Source organism: Tachysurus vachellii, chromosome 2, assembly GCF_030014155.1.
Source record: "Tachysurus vachellii isolate PV-2020 chromosome 2, HZAU_Pvac_v1, whole genome shotgun sequence".
Lineage (NCBI taxonomy): Eukaryota > Metazoa > Chordata > Actinopteri > Siluriformes > Bagridae > Tachysurus > Tachysurus vachellii.
This window is the reverse complement of record NC_083461.1, coordinates 18,043,172-18,066,481: the sequence shown is the minus strand read 5'-3', so window position 1 is coordinate 18,066,481 and position 23,310 is coordinate 18,043,172. Positions and strand designations below refer to the sequence as shown.

General features: G+C 39.7%; 1 protein-coding gene across 2 annotated transcripts in view; it reads left to right on the top strand.

Annotated features, from left to right (window-relative positions):
* The window catches only part of dnah9 (dynein, axonemal, heavy chain 9), a 98,348-nt gene that overhangs the window by 4,807 nt on the left and 70,231 nt on the right, over positions 1-23,310 (top strand). The window contains exons 8-28 of one of the 2 annotated variants that reach the window (XM_060861350.1): positions 49-165; positions 416-566; positions 1,081-1,195; positions 1,321-1,389; positions 3,715-3,841; positions 5,505-5,760; positions 7,968-8,209; positions 8,291-8,426; positions 8,572-8,768; positions 9,685-10,109; positions 10,262-10,484; positions 10,712-10,878; positions 11,026-11,896; positions 12,330-12,460; positions 12,649-12,775; positions 13,060-13,212; positions 13,708-13,833; positions 14,753-14,992; positions 15,594-15,754; positions 18,444-18,600; positions 19,816-19,920. In XM_060861350.1, the coding sequence (XP_060717333.1) occupies positions 49-165; positions 416-566; positions 1,081-1,195; positions 1,321-1,389; positions 3,715-3,841; positions 5,505-5,760; positions 7,968-8,209; positions 8,291-8,426; positions 8,572-8,768; positions 9,685-10,109; positions 10,262-10,484; positions 10,712-10,878; positions 11,026-11,896; positions 12,330-12,460; positions 12,649-12,775; positions 13,060-13,212; positions 13,708-13,833; positions 14,753-14,992; positions 15,594-15,754; positions 18,444-18,600; positions 19,816-19,920 (4,296 nt within the window). Of the gene's footprint in view, positions 1-48; positions 166-415; positions 567-1,080; positions 1,196-1,320; positions 1,390-3,714; positions 3,842-5,504; positions 5,761-7,967; positions 8,210-8,290; positions 8,427-8,568; positions 8,769-9,684; positions 10,110-10,261; positions 10,485-10,711; positions 10,879-11,025; positions 11,897-12,329; positions 12,461-12,648; positions 12,776-13,059; positions 13,213-13,707; positions 13,834-14,752; positions 14,993-15,593; positions 15,755-18,443; positions 18,601-19,815; positions 19,921-23,310 lie in introns of both variants that reach the window. The other variant, XM_060861340.1, reaches the window with a different exon arrangement.

The window sequence follows — 23,310 nt, the reverse complement described above, 5'->3', positions numbered from 1 at the left end:
CCAGATATTTGCTGGGAGCATGACTTATTAAACGAAGGTGTTTTCCAGGAGTTTGAGGCGGAATTAGCCGAGTTTGAATGTAAAGTGAAAGACACAGATCGACGTCTCGGTGCAATTTTATGTCAGGCGTTTGATGATGCTTCAGGTCTCGAGCATGCGTTCAAGGTGAGTGATAAGTACGTGGCAGTTTCTGTAGCTCAGATTACACAATTGTTTATTCTCCATTATATTTTGGTGACTTTTATGAATTTTACGTATCTACTTAATGACACTGTAAGGAATTCAGCATGAATGTACTGTACGATTGGTGAGAATGCAAAGCAGCTTAGGTTCGTAGAAGTAGAAGAGATTTTTAGATGAACCATCACGAGTTAATCAGTATCTGCCGCATGTCATGCATGTCTCTACTTCACAGGTATTAGACATGTTTGGCAGTCTACTCGAACGTCCCCTTATCGCAGCTGATGCTCAGAAGAGGTACCCTGTGCTGGTCAAAATGTTTGACAAGGAGCTCGACCGCTGCAATGAACTCTACAAAAAACACACACAGGCTGAGGAGCAGCAGGGTGAGATGAAAGCAAAGCAGTTTATTTCCAGAGCCAGATTATACTGTATATGATGTTAAATATTGAACTGTTGGTAAAAGCTTCTATGCATCCTGTAATCATAACACATTTGTAACACATTTCTGTATATTATATAGCATTAAAAGTAAGGTCAAGTGAATTTATATTTATCTTTTAACCCTTGTGTTATGTTCATTCTTTAGACACTTTAGTACAATCTGGACATTATTGAGGTTTTAAAAGTGCTACAGAAATAAACGTATGCATAAGTCCTTTACACATATTGTGTTTATCTCAGTGAGTGTCTGCTAAGTCTTCTGAACAATGCAAGGTTGCTTGTGTAATTTTATTTCCTTATACTCAGTTAAATACAGTGTTCATAGTAGATTAACATGATGTTACGTACAGTATGTGTTATTGTTTTGGAAAAACACAGCCAGTTTGTAGGCCACAATGCAGGATGGGAAATGGAGTGTGAAAATTAGGCAGACCTGACACTCAATATGTATTGTAGGTTACTTCCCGGTCAATAGGAACATGCCGGTGGTAGCAGGTGGATTGAAATGGTCCCAGCAATTACAGGAACGCATCCAGATCCTATATAACAACTTCTGGTTCATCAGCTATCCGTGAGTGTGTTTTGAATATTTTGATATTCCTGTCAGTCATCTATGATGTATTCAATACTTCCTACTAATGACATCATTGTTGTGCCTTATTACCTGAATTATACCTCACGTTTTAATGTAACTAGATGTTTGGAATCAGCGTATGGAGAAAAAGTGATGCAGAAATATGAAGAAATGATGCTGTTGCTTAAAAGGTGAGTCAGTAACATCCTTTGGACCGACATGAAAGGTCATTACGATGCAGCTTGCCTTGTCCTGCTTATGTCTCAGGTTTTTCCCCCATTTTTTGCTTGCCTTATCATTACTTACTGGATTTCCCCATCCCCCACCTAGCCGTAATGTTTTGTCTGTTAATATATTGTTTTGTCTACGTTCGAGGTAGCGCATTCTTCACAACTCTTCTTCATTTTTTATCCTTCACGTCCCAGTTTGCTGTGGCGGCTTCATGTTAGTACGTTGGCCTTTACAGTAGAAAATGAACTCGAAGTAAACATGTGTGGTTCTGTAAAGGCCTGTAGCATATGTGCAACAATAAAAATACAGAGGAACCAGAGGCATTCGGTCCCTAGCGTGATTTATTTGCTCATTTGGAAAGCCAGTATTTACAGGTTATTTCACAGCAGTCTCATTTTCTCATGCTCTCTCCATTCTCTCAGTCGTGCTGAAAGAACAATAGTTCTGTCAAGCATTTTTAACAAATATGTCTGGGTAGCACATAGCTGTTGTAGAGCTGTAGCACCAACATGTATGCGCTTTAGTGTATACATTTGTTTTCATGCAGCGTGTGTGAGCATGTATGTGAGGGTATCATCGCATAGATTAAAACCAAATGATGAATTACCCCATGGCACAGACCTGATGGTAATCGCAAGCATTACGCAAGCAATCTAGTTAGAGCTATTATGGGCATCTCTAGTTATTACTTCTTGACACAGCAGCTTATGATTTATGTGTAGCATGGAGCTATTTGATTTCTCGGGACTCTGTGCTGCAACCGCAATAAGACAATTAAGCCACCATGCACTGTGCAGAATTCCAATGAAGCCCAGAGTGCAAGGGCTCTCACAATAAGCTTATAAAAAGATTACTTTAGCAGTTCCTCTTTAGCAGCTGCGGTTTTTCCTCTTTCTTATTCGTGATAAATGGATCTTGTTTTATGCTGCCGTTTTGTATTTTAACCACCTGAATCATTTTCGTAGCACTTAAATGTTTGTCAAGTGCTGAGCTGCTCATAGGGGAAGTGAAGTTCTTCAAGAGGATCTCAGAGGATATAATAAATGCAGCACGTGGGAATTTCACATTATTATTTTTTTGACTCGTTAAAATAAAACAGTAACGCTTTCTATAAAGAACATATGCACAATGACCTATGAATTCACAGACAGCATAAAATATTTAGAATGTTAGAATTACTTCATACATTATAAATTGTTAACAGAATGCATTTTATGTAGTGTTTGTAACACATTATTTAATACCAAAGAGCTAATAACAATGTCCCACGCTAATACCAAAGAACCAGTATGAATTGCCATGATCTTTTTTTTAGATGTATTTGAATGTATGTATTTTCATATATGAGTGCAGGTTACTGACAGCTCAGGTTGGCTGTTTTGGGGACAAGGTCAGAGATGCTAGATTGTGATGGTTTGGACATGTACAGAGGAGGGAGATGGTTATATTGGTAAAAGGATGTTGGAGATGGAGCTGCCAGGTAAGAGGTCAAGAGGAAGGACAAAGAGGAGATATATGGATGTGTTAAATGAGGACATGAAGGTAATTGGTGTGAGAGTAGAGAATTAGGTGGAAACAGACGATTCGCTGTGACGACCCCTAACAGAAAAGCCGAAAGAAGAAGAAGAAGAAGTGTAGGTTACTGACAGACACATGATTATAGTGTATATAAGTTGTATTTGTGAGCTGCAAGTTTTCTAGTAACCTCTCTGGTGTTATAAAGGAAAAAGGAGCAATGCTGGTCTATGTTGTCTCATACAATGTGTTACAAACACTGCTTATAATGCTGCTTGTCATAGCCATATTTGGCTTATGGCGGTGTTATGTGGCAGTTGTAAATGTGTTTATAGTTCATAATAGATTATAGCCAACACAGACAGTAGAAAAGGCACAATATAGTTTTTTACTAATACTGATAATAAAGGCTTAAGTATCAGCCAATCACGATGCACATCAAGTCATTTGTTTTCAATCAATCAATCAATCAATCAATCAATAAAAGAAATAAAATACTACCTGAAAGAATACATTCAGTTAACTTTTATGTGAAAATCATACATTGCAAATATAATGAATTAAATAATAATAATAAAAAATGAATCCTTAAAAGATTCAAGTCTTTATTATTAAATAGATAAACATTTGGCACAATGGCACAATGAACTGGTGTCATTGTGAATAAAATATGAACTAAAACAGAATTAATGAAATGCACCGCATAGCAGTATCCACAATCTCCTCCGTTTTCCATGAGCTTTTCTCTTCATCTATGTATTTGCTTTTAGGTATTCCTCTAAGCTTTATAACAGATGGACTGAATCGGTGGCTGAAAAATCTCAATATAATCTCAACCAGCCCTTGATATCCAGAGACCCAGCCTCTAAACTCATCACTGTCAACTTCAACCCACAGGTAATGACTTGTGATAGTCATGTCTACATGCAGGATTTCAGAGCTGTACATTGAATTCCAGAACTAATATACTGTTAAATAAATATGCTATAAATTTAGTTCACAGTTGTAGGAGCCAGCATTATTCTTTAGTTTTTACTCGAGTAAATGCCATTTAATAAACCTATACAGCGTCTCCAAATACTTAGTATAGTCAAACCTTCAGCTGTTTGCTGGGTACGAATATTTGCCTAATCACTAATCATTACTTAAAGAAAATCCATATTAGGGATAATCCAGGTGTAGTACATCACTGTGCGCTGGCTTGAAATGAACTGAAGTTGAATTGAAGTTTCAGGAACAAGACTGGTATAATCCCCCCTTTCCTTTTAGTTCATGTTCAGTCATCCATGACATAATACGCTGTTCTTACATCGACGTGTCGTACTGTTTTCCATAGTATTTTTTTTTCTCCTCTTTTTTTTCTCTCCTCTATTTTTTCTCCTCTGGTCTTTCAAAGTTGTTGCTTTGCATGCAGAATTTAATAGGCTATTTCTCTTGTAATACCAGAACGTGCCTATTATGACTTTTAACATCGGCCATAATACCAATTAAAGAAGTAAATAAATAAAGGTAGACGTGCAATGCAGTTTTATTACAGTATCTGTATCTGTTTGAGTTCAGAGCTCCAAAAATCTATTTTCGTATGTGGATTTGCACTTAAAGTGGGTGTGGCTTAAGTGGGTGTGGCTTTTTTTTTAAGGCCAATACATTTATTTGACTCTACTTCTTCCTTGATTTAGACTTTAACAAACTAGTAGTCTGATTTAAATTTCCATTATTCAGACCAGGCAGTTACTAGGCTGAATGAAACATGGTAGCATTTTAATGAATGTGCTATTTTTTTTGTTCAGTGAGTTTCATATCTGGCTTTTTCTTTACACCCACAAGCTTTAAATCTGAATGCTTGTTTACGCCCACAAACTTCATATATGTCTGCTTGCTTGCGCCCATATGAAAGTGAAAACGCTCACACTTGCTTGACTTTTCTGTCATATTGCACAAGATCCTGTTCCCTATCCCAACCTCTAGACTCCTCCAGATGCCATGTGAACCGTTCTGGCAAAAAAACAAAAAAAAACAAAAAAAAAACACATGCCTCCTAATTATATCTAATTATGTATTTGTATCTGTTTAGATCTCATTATTCGTTCAGGAACATTCTTCAGTACCGGAGTTTATGGCGTATGATCATGTGACATATACAAACCTTCTTTCTTTTTGCTTTGCATATAATATTGTGTAATGATGGTTTATAAGTTTGACCAATAATGCTACTCTTTAACAAATCCACCCATGTCCTCAAACATGGACATTTTTATTTTATCCTGTAATGAAAGTTAAGATGTTTAGGACTCAATGGTTTATTACAACATTGTTATAGAATCAGTGCAGTGGTGGCTCATATGGTTAAGGAACATTTGGATTGTTGATCCACTGCCAAGCTGCCACTGTTGGGCCCTTTAGCAAGTCCCTTAACTCTCTCTGCTCCAGGGATGCTGTACCATGGCTGGCCCTGTGCTCTGACCCCAACCTCCAAAGTTGGGATATGTGTAGAAAGACTTTCTGTCTGTAATGTATATGTGACAAATAAAGGCTTTTCTTCTTACTTGTCAATCTCTAGTTGGTGTCAGTGCTACGTGAGGTAAAGTATCTGGAGGCCATGCAAGACCAGGATATTCCAGATCTCGCTGCTGATATTTACTCCAAAAAGGAGCTGCTCTGGCAGTATATAGCTAACCTGGAACTCATGACCGGCTGGTACAACAAAGCGATGAGGACGGTGCTGGAGGTGGAATTCCCTCTGATCCAGAACCAGCTAAAAACCATTGACATTAAACTGAAGGATGCTGAAGACACCATTAACTGGACAAGCAAAGGTATAGTATATTAACCAATTTTAGTCTGATTGTCATCTGTAATTTGTCTGTAGCTTTTAAATAAGTGTGAGTGTGATTAATTCTGTGTATTAATCCTTCGCCACTTCGCGGTTCAAGTTTCGCGGTTCAAGTTTCGCGGCCTCAGTGCATCGGTGATTTTTTAAAGATTATTCATCGAAAAATAAAAATAACATCGGTTTCCCAGGATGCCAGACAAAGAGAGAAACTCTCTCAGAGGCTTTGTACATACACACAGGCTCTCAGACAAGGCACGTGATTGGCTCCCGGCGCGAGATCTGAGCTCCCGGCTGCGCATCATCGCATCCTCTCCCAGCTTCTTCCCTTGTTGTACTGTATCTCGCCACTCTCGTATACACTGTCAACTGTGTCTCGCGTATTGTGTTTTTGTTAAGCCCTTACAATTGCCTCCTAAGCGCCGTGCAAAAGATTCCACTAGTGAGCCCAAGAGGAAGAGGAAGATTATGACCATAATTGAAAAGGTCAAACTAAGGTTTTATAATTAAATAGATTTAAGTAAAATATATGTGAGTGAGTGAATGTATAATATTAAGGTTTTATAGTTAAATAGATTTAAGTAAAATATATGTGAATGAGTGAATGTATAATATTAAGGTTTTATAGTTAAATAGATTTAAGTAAAATATATGTGAGTGAGTGAATGTATAATATTAAGGTTTTATAGTTAAATAGATTTAAGTAAAATATATGTGAATGAGTGAATGTATAATATTAAGGTTTTATAATTAAATAGATTTAAGTAATATATATATAAAGTGTAAATATACATATTTTAAACATTCTGGTACCCACACACACATATACAGAAATTCCTAGGGGGGGCACTCCTACTTCGCGGATTTTCACCTATCGCGAGGGGTTCCGGTCCCCATTAACCGCGATAAACGAGGGATCACTGTATGCCCTTTGATTATAGACTGGTATCCCGTGCAGGGTGTGCCCTGCTTTGTGCCCTTGGACGCAAACTTGGATAGGCTCTAGAGCTCATAATCATAAAGATTCTAAGAATGATCTCAGAGACCTCCCAATTTAGCTTAAACATTTTCTAACTAGGAATATTATCAGGACCAATCTAAGAGCAACTCTGAGCAAAGGAAAATACAAAAACTGTGATTGGTTGTTCTTTTGAAGACTGTGATTGGTTGTTCAATAATAAAAATTGGAGCGCTTTTATATTCTATTATAAGCCTTCACGTTGTCTCTATGTTAAGATATTTGAGTTCATATTGGATATTAGATATGCGCTAACTCTATTACCATTTGCATTAACATTAACATTATCTGTATGTTAATGTAAATGAAATAATTGTTAAAGTAAACATCTCACGCAGAAATTTCATAGAGCCAAATTATATCATTTCTGTTGCTATGGCATTCCAGCTCTACTTCAGAGATGTTAGCGTATCTCTATATGTATATATAATATGTATGTATTACACATATGGCATTTCTGTGCTGTCGGAGATATTATCTCTAATATGATTGGTCACAAAAATAATCCCTAATGATCTAATCTGTATCATTTTATTAACTCATTATCATTATTAAATATTGTATACAACACATTTCTTCTTCCTCTTCACCTTTTGGCCATTTTCTCCTCTGCTAAAAAAAACTCTTGAGCCTCTTAAAGTCCTCTTCTCTTCTCCTAAGACTTTTTGACCTTATGAGCTCTTTTAATGGTTAAGATGCTTAAAGAATATGACTTTTATCTTTATTACGATCTTCTCTTTAATTCTAAGGCAAACACCCACATTACTAAGAATTGTCTTAGCATTACATCACTAGCAGAAAGTCTTTGCACTAAGAATATTCGGGAATACGGCCCAGGTTCCCTGCCACCCAGTAGGATAAGCAGTATAAGGAATAGACAGATGAATGGATGGAGATTTTCAAAGCAGCTCAGTCCTTGAAAATTCACAAGATCTATTAACTACTTTAACCTAAAATTCATAAGCAGGATATATTGCCACATAATAGCCCAAAGCGTCATTGACTCTTTCTCATTCTTATGATGCAGCAATTAGTTATTTGCATTAAAAACGACTTCATTTTGTGTACCCTCAGTGTCAATTTACACAACCTACCAAAAATCATTAAAAGCCTAAAAGAGTAATCTGTTATATTAATAACTTCAGTCATGACCATAGCTCATGTGCTACTGCTAGAAATCTGGGCGTACATCCAAGATGTGCGTGAGGCAGTTCACGATCTTGAAATGCGACTTCAGAGGACAAAAGACAACGTGGAAGAGATCCAGAGCATCATGAAAAATTGGACTCATCCCATATTTGAGAGGAAGGACGGAAAGAAAGACACCCTACTCAACCTGGAGGACAAGCATGAGCGCTTGGAAAGAACCTATGGCCAGATCCGTAACTCTGGGTCAAAGATCCATTTCTTACTGAAGGTCAGTGATGAAGTAATTTTTTTAAAGATAAGATAGGATGGTGAGGGTGTAGAATTTATAGATTTTTTTTTTTTTACTTAGGAAAACTTGACACTGTTCCAAGTGGATCCATCATCAGATGAATGGAGGTCTTATGTGGAATACATTGATGAAATGGTTATCGATGGTTTCTTCAACAGCATTGAAAGCTCCCTCCGATTCTTTTTGGATAACACTGGTATGCATTGTTTTTTTAAGAGAATTTATACAATAATATGGTAAGATTGAGGTGCTTCTAGTGCTTGGCTCATAGACTGTAGAGTGTGAAACTCTTCTGTGGACGGTAATACGCTTCATTACATTGCTTTAATGCACTCCAGCAGGCGAGACACTTGGCTTAGCTCCACTTTTTGAAGTCCATCTAAATCTTGAGGTTCCTGATATCGTCTTCCATCCATCCCTCGAGTTCGGGGCTGCCGACGGTTTCTATGAACTAGTGGAGGGTCTCATCAATGATGTCTACAGGATCTCCTCTCTGGTACCACGGTTGGCTGAGAGTAACAGTTTTCCTCATTATCAGGTACTGCCTTTTCTCTAATAATTCACTTCCACTGTCCTGTCGTACATTTTGTGGTAGGAAACTGGGATAGAGAAGGTGTGACCGTACAGTCTAGATGTGGAGCCATAAATACTTTTCAGCAGAAATATTGTTATTATAAGAAATAAAGAATCTATAAGCAGATGGAAAGACCTGGCTGCTGCTCAGCCAAGTTTTCTAGACGTACAGTAAACCATCATGACGTCTGTTACAGCTAATTACATGCTTTTATGTAAATGATTTAGAGGAAAGCAGGAAATCCTCTCGGGTCTACTTAGTGGCATGATGACATGGTTCAACAATGAATGTTTTACAGAAGTGTATGTGTATGTGCTTCAAGTCTAAATAGATGTCATAGCTTTTCATAATGCTAGTCACATGAATCGGCATTATGCTAACATGCAGGGTGAAACGAAACATAAAAACCTTAATCCTTTTTTACCAGAGGCCAAAAAAATATATATATTTTTTTCAGCATTGAATATCTTTGTCATGTCACACTCCACAGTGGTGGTTAATAACTCATATGAAAGCAGACACTTAGGGCTTTAAGGCCCATGAGCTAATCATGGAGGGATGTGGTAGCCTAGTGGTTAAGGTGTTGGACTACTGATTGAAAGGTTGTGAGTTTGAATCTCATGTCCACTAAGCTGCTGTTGCTGGACCCCTGAGCAAGGCCCTTGACCCTCAATTGTTTAGTTGTAAAAAATGAGATAAAAGTGTAATTCCCTCTGGTTAAGAACGTCTGCCAAATGCCATAAATGTCATCGCTTATGGTGACGAATTTTGTCTAGCTGGATCTTTGCAAATTCTAGTTGAATCTGCCCCAGCTATAGATCTAATCCAGGTTCTCAGTAATTCACTAGATTGTCTCTCTAAAACATGGACATTTCTACAGGCTGATATGGAGGAGATGGCAGATCTTGCAGACATGCGTCAGCTTCTGATGGACCGAGTGCAGAGGGTCATGGGAAAATGTTGTGAGCATCGTAATGCGTTCGAACGCTACGGTTACCTCTACATTGATGACCGGAAGGAGTTTATGCGTCAGTTCCTGCTCTATGGCCACGTCCTCACAAATGAGGAGATCGAGGCACACGCCGAGGACGGGGTCCCCGAAAACCCACCCACTCTGGAGCGCTTCCGTGAGCAAGTGAATTCCTATGAGGGTGTGTACGAAGAAGTGCAGAAGCTCGAGCCTGTGTGCGTGTTCGAAGGCTGGATGAAAGTGGATGCACGGGCCTTCAAAAGCGCTCTGCTCAATATTATCAAAAAGTGGAGCCTTATGTTCAAACAGCATCTTATCGACCATGTGACACACAGGTAGCTTACTGTTTCTGAAAGAAACCTTTAAATAATTAAGATATAAACTGATGTAGGAGAAAATGTGCTAAAATGCCTGAAGGGAAAAAAGTGATGTAATGATTGAATAACTTTTATTCCACTGTGGTGGCTTTTTTTCTTTCCCTTTGCAGTTTGTCAGATCTGCAAGGGTTTATTAAGGTAACAGAGACTGGCTTTAACACGGAGGTGGAAGAAGGAGACTATGGCGGTCTGGTGGAGATTATGGGTCACTTAATGGCAGTGAAAGAGAGACAGAGTACTACGGATGAAATGTTTGAGCCTCTGCAGCACACCATTGATCTGCTGAAGACATATGATCAGGAACTTCCTGAAGTGGTGTATAAACAGCTCAAGGTAATTGTGTTCATAATAGAGCCAAACGGTCAATACCACCACAATGGGCAGAAAGCTGTTACGGCTTTGGCGTTTCACTTTAGAGATATCGAGATAGTAAACTGTAAAATCTCCCATAAGCAGACACTTTGAGGAAATACTTAATACAGTAAGATGTAGCTACACACCATAAAACACTACACAACTAGGTGAAGTACACCTGTGTTAAACGTGTTAATATGTCATAGGATCTGCCAGAGAAGTGGACTAACATAAAGAAGAAAGCTGTAGTGATGAAGCAACATGTGGCTCCACTGCAGGCTAATGAGGTGGCTAACCTGCGGCGAAAGTGCGCTACATTTGATGTAGAGCAACACAGGTTCAGGGAGCAGTTCCGCACCAAAGGACCTTTCAGGTATAGCTTGTCAGGCGTAAATATTATCCTCTTATACAGCCATCAATTTCTGTAGTGCTGACCGAGTCGTACGTAGTGCGGCCGTATGACGATCTTTCTGTTGTTGATGAAATCAAACGTGACTACCCTGTTTTTATATACTATTAGGTTTGACAGCTCAAACCCCTACCCCCTGCTAAACCTAGCACACAAACAGATTCAGGAGAAAGAATCAGTCATGACTGAACTCATCGAGTCAGCCAGCCTGTTTGAAGTCAACGTTCCTGACTACAAACAACTCAAGCAATGTCGCAAAGAAGTGTCCATCCTTAAAGAGCTGTGGGACATGATAATGGTCATGAGGTTCAGTCTTGACTACTGGCGCACCACACCATGGAGGGACATCAACGTGGATGACATGGAGATGGAGTGCAAACGTGTTTCCAAAGAGCTACGGGCTCTGGATAAGGAGGCACGAGCATGGGATGCTTTCACTGGCCTGGAGGGCGTCGTGAGGAACACACTGACGTCTCTGCAAGCCGTCGCCGAGCTACAGAACCCAGCCATCCGACCCAGACACTGGGAACAGCTAATGATAGCCACGGGTGTGCAATTCACCATGGACCGCGACACCACACTGGCTGACCTGCTGAACCTAAATTTGCACTGCTTTGAGGATGAGGTGAGGGCCATCGTGGACCGGGCGGTGAAGGAAATGGGCATGGAGAAGGTCCTGAGTGAGCTGGATGCCACTTGGACGGCAATGGAATTTGGCTATGAGTCACACTCTCGCACCAATATCCCTCTTCTCAAGGCAGACGAGGAGCTGGTTGAAACACTGGAAGACAACCAGGTGCAGCTGCAGAACCTCATGACTTCCAAGTACATTGCTTTCTTTTTGGACGAGGTGTCATCCTGGCAGCGGCGGCTCTCGGCGGCCGACTCGGTGATCTCCATCTGGTTTGAAGTGCAGAGGACTTGGTCACACCTGGAGAGCATTTTTATCGGCTCAGAGGACATCCGCTCACAGTTACCTGAGGTCCGGGTTGCGATTTTTATATATATTAATATATTTGTGCATGTTATTGGTCACGATATGAAAACCGATTCATTACGAGCACGATTACTACACATATAATCACACCTCACAAATAAATACCATCAGTCCAAAAAGTCAGTATGAATGTACCACAGAAGGTTATCTGTTATCAATGAGTGCACCAGATGCCTGTAATGAGGACTTGGCCTAGCTTAATGAGGTCATTACTGACTGGAGAATCATCTTGTCCTACCCACTGGCAGTGCATTCATTGATTTGGATCAGAGATAAAAATGTTTATCTTTGGAAAGCCATGCTTTTGGCTGAATATGTCTAGATAATTATCCTGGTATTCTAATAACCAGAAACACAGATGTTTGCCGGTAATGTTGGTTATTATTTTACCGCAGCAGTTTTCATGAATATCTTGCAGGATTCCAAGCGCTTTGAAGGCATTGATACAGATTTCAAAGAGCTGGCTTATGATGCTCATAAAACGCCCAACGTTGTGGAGGCCACCAATAAACCCGGGCTTTACAACAGGCTGGAGGACATTCAGAGCAGGTTCATCGCTTGTTTTTATGTTTTGTTTTTTTGTTTTTGTTTTAGACTGACTCACAATTTCACTGCAGTGCAGCATGGGAGGGACTGTAGCGTGACCATATCATCTATAACCCTCAGGCTGTATTTCAGTTGTCTATGACAGTACAAGATACAAACACACCTTATCGGCATGGTCTTTCTTCCTGCAGGCTGGCACTCTGTGAAAAGGCTCTGGCTGAATATCTGGATACCAAGCGGCTGGCTTTCCCCAGGTTCTACTTCATCTCATCTGCTGATCTGCTGGACATTCTGTCCAATGGCACCAACCCCCAGCAGGTAGCACACACACACACACACACACAGCTTTGTATACAGGTGTTTTTTTAATTTATTTGTTTATTTATTTATGCTCATTGATTTCTGCATGCTTATTTAACCTAGACTTATTCACAGACTTTGCCTGCAGTACCCAACATCACACTCTAGATGGCAGTGTTGATCACTGCTCATTCGTTTGCTTGACTTGAAGCACAGTCTGTAATGTTGTGATAGATGATGATGTAAACATTTCTAAGCAAACAGCATGCTTTTTAGTTGAGCTTTTTGTTCTCTGCCCTCAGGTTCAAAGGCATCTGCCAAAGTTGTTTGACAACATGGCAAAGATTCAGTTTGAAAATGATGCCGATGGCAAACCTGGGAAGTCAGGGCTGGGCATGTACAGCAAGGAGGAAGAGTATGTTGCTTTCAATGAGCCTTGCGACTGCAGTGGCCAGGTATATACACCTAATAAAAACGATAAGCCTATTCTGATCCTTCTGTGCCTTCCCTGATGGTAATGACTGTTCCTTTATATAATATATTATTCTGTTGGATTCCATCAAAATAAAATGTGTTCTAAGAGAAGTATGTCTCATTGTAATACACTCACACTAATATTATAGCAAATAGTATTTTTTTTTTGTCTGTCCATGTTCTGCTCGTATACACGTGGGTTTCATCTGGGTTCTACGGTTTTATCTTATCTCCTAAAAACATGCCAGTAGAAAGATTGGTTTTGATAAATGCATGCAAGTGTGAATGTGTGTGTGAATGTGTGTGTGATGGACTGCCATCCAATCCAAGGGGTGTCCTATCACATGCCAAGTGTTCCCAGGGAGTATGGTCCAGATCGAGAACACCACATTACACGCCTTGAAGCATTTAATCCATAATGATTCTGACTTGTAGTAATAATGCTTAGGTGAAGTCCAGTAAATTCTGCTTTGCAGGTTGAATTATGGCTGAATAGAGTTCTGGATACGATGCGTGCTACTGTACGACACGAAATGGCAGAGGCTGTTGTAGCGTATGAGGACAAACCGAGAGAACAGTGGCTGTTGGACTATCCTGCTCAGGTATACACTAGCATCCTTAAACAGATCCTTAAACGTTCTCAAAGAAGAACAGGGGCATGTTTGTGAATAACAAGGAAATATATAGTGGAATTAACATATTTGGAAAAAACCTGAATAAAAAAAAAATTTGAAATATCTTTTTGCGTTTTTCTAAATTACACATAATAAAAAATTACATTTGGGGAATTCAAACAAAAATAACATATAGGTAGCAGGGTTTCTATCTATTCTCTTGATCGCTTTGATACTGTATGTCTATAGATAGATAGATAGATAGATAGATAGATAGATTGATAGATTGATTGATTGATTGATTGATTGATTGATTGATTGATTGATTGATAAGGATTAGGGTTGTTTCACTATGTGACGTAGCTTTACACCAGATTAACTAAATTGTTACATTTTCTCATAGCCCAACATGCTTTTTGATAGCCCAGGCAAAATGTTTTAATGTCGTTTTTTGGAAAGAATTCTACAGGCAGGGGGGCACGGTGGCTTAGTGGTTAGCACGTTCGCCTCACACCTCCAGGGTTGGGGGTTTGATTCCCGCCTTCACCTTGTGTGTGTGGAGTTTGCATGTTCTCCTCGTGCCTCGAGGGTTTCCTCCGGGTACTCCGGTTTCCTCCCCCGATCCAAAGACATGCATGGTAGGTTGATTGGCATCTCTGGAAGATTGTATGTAGTGTGTGATTGCGTGAGTGAATGAGAGTGTGTGTGCCCTGCGATGGGTTGGCACTCCGTCCAGGGTGTATCCTGCCTTGATGCCCGATGACGCCTGAGATAGGCACAGGCTCCCCGTGACCCGAGGTAGTTCGGATAAGCGGTAGAAGATGAATGAATGAATTCTACAGGCAGAAAAACACATTTCAACCAAGCTGCTGTGTAATATACTATTAAGTGTTTGATTGTGTGTTAGGTTGCGCTCACCTGCACTCAGATCTGGTGGACCACTGAAGTCGGTATGGCCTTCGCCCGGCTCGAGGAGGGCTCTGAGAATGCTATGAAGGAATATTATAAGAAACAAGTGAGCCAGCTGAACACGCTCATCACCATGCTGATTGGGAAGCTCAGCCCTGGAGACAGACAGAAGATCATGACCATCTGCACTATAGATGTCCATGCCAGAGACGTAGTGGCAAAGATCATCGCCCAGAAGGTACCACCATCAACCTTAACGTCATCCGCTTACCATATATATATATGTATATAGTGGGACGTCTGCAGAATCATTGCGTATTCTGTCACGCTCAGCACCCACGGTGAAATTACAGAGAATTTACACATTGCATTAGCAGCGTTCAGAAAGGAAGCTTGGAGTACATATTTATTAAGAAACGTGCATACAATATTATTTGGTGTGTAATTATACTATTATTCCGTACGATTATTTTAGCACATGGCCTTACTTTTTTGCTCCCTTAGGATTTCTCATTTTTTGGATTTACTTGAGTAATGACTGCTAAGTCAAACAGAAATCCTAATGAAAGCAAAGTGAAGAGAGTGGCTTAGCCTCTGGATAATTTCTCTTCACCGCTCAGGTGTTACATTCTCTCGTCTTTAATCCTCCGTAATCACCGTCCTTGCATGGTGCAGAGTATTAGCCGAGCACGGTCTGGCGCTCGCAAATTGGTTCTTACAGGCTAACGTGTATGAAAAGTTAAAAATTTGTTAGCTTTTCATGTGACTATAAAAGACTTTCTACAACTTCTGTACGAGAACGGGGTTTTTAGTCTGCGTCTGTGCTCCTTCTCTCTCAGGTAGAGAACTCGCAGGCGTTCATATGGCTGTCCCAACTGCGCCACCGTTGGGATGAGAGGGACAAGCACTGCTTTGCTAACATCTGTGATGCCCAGTTTCTCTACTCCTATGAGTACCTGGGCAACACGCCACGTCTCGTCATCACGCCGCTCACAGACAGGTGAGTCCAACAGAGGCTCTCGCCAGCTTGATGCGAATCTTTATGGAAATTTCAAGTTGAGAGTCTAAAGTTTAAAGTTATTGATAACTGTGTGAAGTGCTTCCAAATCAGAGCTGCACTTGAGTGGAGATAAAGTGCAAGGCAGCAATCGAACTGGCTCTATAACATCCACTAATTAGAATATTAACCCTTTTTTTTTTTTTTACCAGTACACTGGTGTTTCATTCCTCAGTATAAACAAAGAATTTTTTTAATTTGTCATTGCAAATCTGATATAAAGCGAGTCATTACACTGTTGGCTTTTTGGATGTTTTTCCCTCTGTTGAGATTTACACAAAACTTTACACAAAAATTTAGTGGCTGAAAAGAACACATTTATTTATAGAGCCGAAGTGGGTTTTATAATTACATTCTTGAATTACATTCAAGATAGAAACATCTGTGTGTTAAAAAACTCATCTTTTTTCTTTTTTATTAATATCTTGCCCTTCTTTGGTTAGATAAAACGGAAATACGAACAATACCTGTGTCTACTAGAAATGATTCAGTAAAATGATTCTACCTGCTAGAAATGATTCAGTAAAATGATTCTACCTGCTAGAAATGATTCAGTAAAATGATTCTACCTGCTAGAAATGATTCAGTAAAATGATTCTACCTGCTAGAAATGATTCAGTAAAATGATTCCACCTGCTAGAAATGATTCAGTAAAATGATTCCACCTGCTAGAAATGATTCAGTAAACTGATTCAGAATAGGAAATGACTGTGATTAGGAGTGTGAGGAACCTAAAGAAGTTTTGTGTTTTTTGAGGTGTTTTAAAGGGTTAAATTTCAGTAGATTTAAAAAAAAAAAAAAAAAAAGTTCACAAAAACTTATTACATTGTCACAATGGATAGCGCTGCTGGGATTTCTGTCAGTATGGAATTTTGTATGTCCTGTTAAGGTTCCTTCCGGATTCGATTCTCCAGGTTCCTCCTACACCTAAATCCATGCCAGTAGTCAGTTTGAATATGTTTATTGTGAATTTGTGTGTGCATCCTCGCCATGTCATGAACTCGTAAGTTATCCAGAGTGTATCATATTCCTACTTAACTCTCGGCGTTCCGGGAAGAAGCTCAGGATCCACAATGACGCTGACCAGATAAAGATGAAAGAATAAATAAATAATGAACTGCTGGAAAACCAATCAGTTCAACAGCATAAAGACATTAAACACATTAAATGTCTCACTCTCTCCTTGGATATGCTTCAAACTTTTAACCATTCCCCCATACAATTCCTATGTCTGTCTAATAACAGGATACATTTGCATATTGCTTCACAATAACGTCTTATATTGCATGATGCAATATCATTTTCCTGTTGCAATATTTTCTCACAGCCTCCCACAGCAAAACTCTTGCAATGACAGTTTTTTTTTCCTCTTTTTTTTTTTTTTTTTTTTTTTTTTTTTGACCAGTCTGCTCACTCAAACGAATTCCCCTCCAAAAGAATTTGTAAAAAAAAAATAAATAAAAAAATCATAATAAAATTCAATTCAATTTCATTGGTATAGCACTTTTAACAATAGACAACAATTGCCCCAACTCTGCTTTACACAAATCCTGATATAGATCTAGATCCATAATGAGCAAGTCAGAAGTGACAATGGCGAGGAAAATGTCAGTGAGCATGAGGAAGAAACGAGAGGTACCGCATTCAAAAAAAGGAACCAGACCCTTGTGGGTGACACCAGATAGCGGGATTATGAATCATTACAGTATACAGGTGTAGAAGAGTAAAGGATAAACAGACTATGTGTGTTGAAAGGGTATTCAGCATGAGCATATTGTGAATTAGAATCCCGGGATAACCGCAGAGCGGCATTTTTGATTACGGTTCTTATGTAGAAATCTACAGTCTCCAGGTATGTTTATCGTCTAAAGCAAGGGTGAGACTTGGGCATGAAAGTGTTTTCAGGAAGTGAGATTTCTAAACTTTATGCAAACTAAAGTTAAGGGTGACTTTACAGTTTAGGCAAATGCGTCATCTAGTGTGTGTACAGCAAGCAGATGTGGACAGGAAGACAGGAAGACTTGAAACTTACTTTTCAGGCTTGGTGATTTGAGTCTACCCAACACACATACATACTGTAGACACACTGACACACACACACACACACACACACACACACACACACAGAGCTCATCACAGTTGTAGCACAAGCTTCAGAGCCCAATAAAGAAAGAGAAAGAAAGTGTCCCATTAAAGACTTTCCTGTTAAAAGCAGATAGCAAGTTGCTGAAGCTCTTCAGCAAGCTGTTTATACTAAAAATGCCCCAAATGGATTCTGGATGTCTTTGAAACAACAACAAAGCGGAAAAGCGCGTCTTTGATGGAGAAATCAATGGTGCTGCGTCTTACCAAGCATATGGTGGTGGGGGTTGCGGTGCAGATGGCTCCATTATGCACTGGGCCTCTAAAGGTGTAAGAAAGGTGATTGCTTCCTATAATCATAAACTTGTCATTAGGGAAAATGTGTCTGGGAACTAATGGGCAGCATCTCCAGGCATTTACTTTGAGATGTAACTAAACTGTGTACGCTCTTGTTAATTAGAGTAGACAAAGGTATGCTTGATATTTCCAAGAATTATCTTCATTTCTGATTGTAATTTTGTCCGGATATGCTTGTGTGTGACTATCACAGATGCTACATTACACTGACCCAGTCCCTCCACCTGACCATGAGCGGAGCCCCGGCCGGTCCGGCAGGCACAGGGAAAACCGAGACCACCAAGGATCTGGGAAGAGCACTCGGCATCATGGTGTACGTCTTCAACTGCTCCGAGCAGATGGACTACAAGGTGAAAACCTCTGCCATGTGTCTGTATATCTTTTTTATATTTTTCTTCATCTTCTTTTCGAGTTGTTGATCAGAGGATCAGGGTTCAAGCCACATAAGTGCCAAGCCACCACTGTTGGGCCCTTGAGCAAGGCCCATAACCCTCTCTACTCCAGGGTGCTGTATGATGGCTGACCATGCGCTCTGACCCCAACCTGTATAGTTGGACTGTGCGAAGAAGAATTTCACTCTGTTGTAATAAAGGCTTCTTCTTCTTCTTCTTCTTCTTCTTCTTTCTGGCAGATCGTTTTGCATTTTCATCTGCATTCACCTCCAGCACAACTCTCGGTGTGTTGTTTTAATTACGAGGAAATTAGGGTCGGAGAGTTCTCTCCAGGTTTGCTGAAGCGTGTGTTTTTCTTACGAACGCTGCTTCTACCCAGCACCACATGTCCTTCTTTCTCGTCTCTCTCTCTTTCCTCAGTCCTCTTTTCTTACTTGTCTATCATCTCCTGAGCTGTGTATTAAAGCGAAGCAAAGCTGTCCTCTGCCAACATGGAGGCCAGCAGATTAGTAAAGCTCTGATGCCTAGGCTTATTTACCTCCTAAGCCGTGTCACCTATCTCCTCAATATTCCGTCCTCGTTGCTGCTTGTCGCCGTATTCACTAGTCAGGAGAAAAAGCCATATAATATGACAGTCAATAGAGACGAAGCACTAATCTCTTTATCCACCTTGTACCTGACGAGGCTGCTGCATCATTACTGACCCTGGTTGTGCACTGCAGTATGATACTGGTCAAAGAGCAAGAGCAAGAATGAAATTATATACCGAGAGCTTCATAAGAAAAACAGAAAGGGGTGGGGCTTGAGGAACGCACATACCCACAATCAATCAACACTTATTTGATATTTAATAATACTGTGTCCACTGCACATAAAAAAAAAGCCCTGCTGCTCTGCTTAGGGTTATTGCACGATGCTTTTTGAATATGAATGAAATGCAAGCTTATTAGCAAACACTAGGGCACTGACGCGCATTCGCCGTGGACGGAGTGCAAATTATGCAGGCCTCTCATGACTCAGACCATAAAAAGGGAACGCCGGATCGTAGCTACGATTCTGTCATCGCACGCATCTGTTCACTGTCAGGTGTTCTGAAGTGATTCAGCTGAGACTCGAACCACCATCTAACTCACACCGTCTCCTTTTTTCTATCTTGTCTTTCTCATCCCATAGTCCTGTGGAAACATCTACAAAGGCCTGGCGCAGACAGGTGCCTGGGGCTGCTTTGACGAGTTTAACAGGATCTCCGTGGAGGTGCTGTCTGTGGTCGCGGTGCAGGTGAGATCTCACCTCACGTTAGCATCACGTTAACCCTGGAAAAGAGTTAAACCATTTCAGCATTAATAGGAACATTCATAGGGACAGGTGTGATAATAATAATAATAATAATAATAATAATAATAATAATAATAATAATAATAATAATAATAATATTAGCTGCACAGTCGGGACTGTTAATCGTACAGTATCAGCAATAGTGGAGACTCATTTTTTAGGTGATTCTGCAGTATCTATTTTACAAGTCCGAAAATTATTTGAACGAGTTTTTTTTTCATTCACAAAGTGCAAAATGTAAGATTTAGTCTAGGTCAAAATTCTCATCATTTTTTTTCCTACTGGCCAAAAATTAATTTTTTTAAGCCATTGTTTTGTTCCAATTTCTGCTGAATATATTCAACTGATGTCAGCTGTATATTTGTTTTCTATATGTATTACCTTTGACATGAAGCAAGAGAGCTGTATGAGTGCAGTCAAGAGCATGTGAGATGTTTCAAGACACCTGGGAAATCATTTCAAAGGAATCATTCTTTATCTCCTGTTTTATTGGCAAGAAAAAAGGCTTTTTTTGAGGATGTTTGTATGACAGCTTGTACTAACGTATGTACTCCGATGTTAAAATCCACGGCGCCTAAACGAAATCTGTAAAGGTGGGCAGGTTTTATAATACAATATAATCTAAGTAAATGTCACAGGATATTGTGCAGCGTAAAAATATGTAGAGATGATTAAATTCTTATAGCACAGACGCTTATAATACTACAGGATATAAATCGGTAGCCCTGGTACTACCCGGACGGCAGTATTAGGTGGTTTTCACTCTGCACACGTTTGCTGTGGTGCGATTGTTCCAGGCAACCCAACAGCGTTGGATTTGTTGGATGGACGCAGTTCATCTTCCGTCATCACAAGCTCACATAGAGAACACAAGCAACTCAACTCAACATCTTTTGGTGCTGTTATGTGCAGCAAGGCACTATGTGATTTTTGTCACATATACATTACAGCACAGTGAAGTTCTTTCGTCACATATACCAACTTTGGAGGTTGGGGTCAGAGTGCAGGGACTGGAGCAGTGAGGGTTAAGGGCCTTGCATAAGGGCCCAACAGTGGCAGCTCGGCAGTGCAGAGGCTTGAACACAGGTCCTCTGATCAACGAACCTAGAGCTTTAACCGCTTGAGCCACCATTGCCCTGGTGTCCCTGTGCTTTTCTGTGTCCTCTGCCATTCATAGAAACTTATGATGTCATCATCATCTAAAACGAACATACAGGTTACTCTACTTCCTTACCAAGTGCAGACTGTCCACATGACAGCTCTCACATTACCAGTTTTTCATGCAAAACAAAGCTCTGTTTCAGATTAAACTGCTTGTGTTAACTGCTCGTTTTGGGCAACTGGTTCCTTTCTTGCTTTTCCCTTCACAATTTCATCTACAACATCATCAAAGTCCAGCTGTTTAACAAGCTCGTTCTCAGTAGCGGCATGTCCAGTCTCAATTATTTCAATTTAGTTTAGTTCATTTTTAATCTGAGCTCGGGTTTATATTTATCTATTTTTTTTTTAATAGCTCCAGTATGGCCGTGTGTAATTCAAATTTTTACACTAATAGCATTTACAATTACTCTTGCATGAAAAGGTGTTTTATATATATACATACAGTATTGTGCAAAAGTTTTAGGCAGGTGTGAAAAAATGCTGTAAACAAAGAATGCTTTCAAAAATGGAAGTGTTAAACATTTATTTTCATAAATGAACAAAATGCAGTGAATGAACAAAAGAGAAATCTAAATCAAATCAGTATTTGGTGTGACCGCCCTTTGCCTTCAAAACAGCAGCAGTTCTTCTAGGTACATTTGCACACAGTTTTTGAAGGAACTCGGCTGGTAGGTTGTTCCAAACATCTTGGAGAACTAACCACAGATCTTCTGTGGATGTAGGCTCTCTCACATCCTTCTGTCTCTTCATGTAATCCCAGACACACTCGATGATGTTGAGATCAGGGCTCTGTGGGGGACATGCCATCACTTCATGCTGGTTTGAAGGCAAATATTGATTTGATTTAGATTTTTCTTTTGTTTGCTCACTTTGCATTTTGTAAATTGACAGAAATAAACACTCATTATTTATATTTCTGAAAGCATTCTTTGTTTACAGCATTTTTTCATACCTGCCTAAAACCTTTGCACAGTACTGTGTGTATATATATACTGTGTGTATATATATATATATATATATATATATATATATATATATATATATATATATATATATATATATATATATATAATATATATACAGTATATATACATACATGGCTGAAAATAAAGCCGTTCTAACTATTCCTTCTAATTATTCAGTGTAAATCTGTGTTAGCGAGTGTAGCTGCAGAACTCAGAATCTGCCGAATGCTGGAAGAAAACCCATAAAGAACCAGTGGGTTAAATTTCCTTTAAACCTCTTTTAATTAGCAGCTACAAAAGCCATTTTGCGTTACATTTGCTTTTAGGACCGGGACCGTCAGGCTCGTATGTGGCACATTCTTGAGAAATTACACGACAAGGTAAATCTTAATTACCCGTGCACAAATACCTGCCTGTAGACATCATTTACCCCTGAAGGTCTATCATTTTTATAAATGTGTGAGTGACCCTGGTAGAGTGGCGCATTTTTCCAAGAAATGTGCTTCTCTAAAGCAGAACCTGTTTAACGGCACATTTCAGGGGCTGGTGACTCAGAGATAGCTGAGAATAAAAGCAGCTCTGGACTTTCTTTAAGCGTCACTGCCACTGTCTGAATCCTTAAAATGTCAGACAAATGAATGGGTTTTGGTTTTTTTTGGCACTGTGATGAATAATGAACATCACAGTTCAAGTTTTGGAACATCAGAGTAACTGCGTCATGGGCGTAAACGTTCCCCGTCTTGTTAGTGTGCCTTCAGAACGCATGAGCAGCTGTTTGAAAGAGAAGGAGGATCGTTCGGTAATCCATTTTTATTTAAGCCCAACTGCAGACATGAGAGAATACAGAGTTTTGTACATGAGAACTGTCACATCGGGAAAAAAAAAAGCAAACAGAAGGAGGCCAGCAGACGTATCAGTATTGAGACAAATTAGTCCAGCTCAGCTTTTCACTATGGGAGGCACAGCACTGGTGGTAAATGGCCTCCTTAATATGGAACACTTTATTTTCCACCTAAATGCTACAAGTCGAAAAGATGTGCCAGTTTAACTCCCCAAACTGGCTGTGATTTTTCACGGAAATTCAATTTTGAAGCAAAGCTTACTTTGATTTTTCTGCATTGTTCATTTGAGACGCTCACCTCTAAGATATAACGTCAATGTCATCGATGGAGACTTGTAGATCCCACTCGAGGACACCAGCGCTATG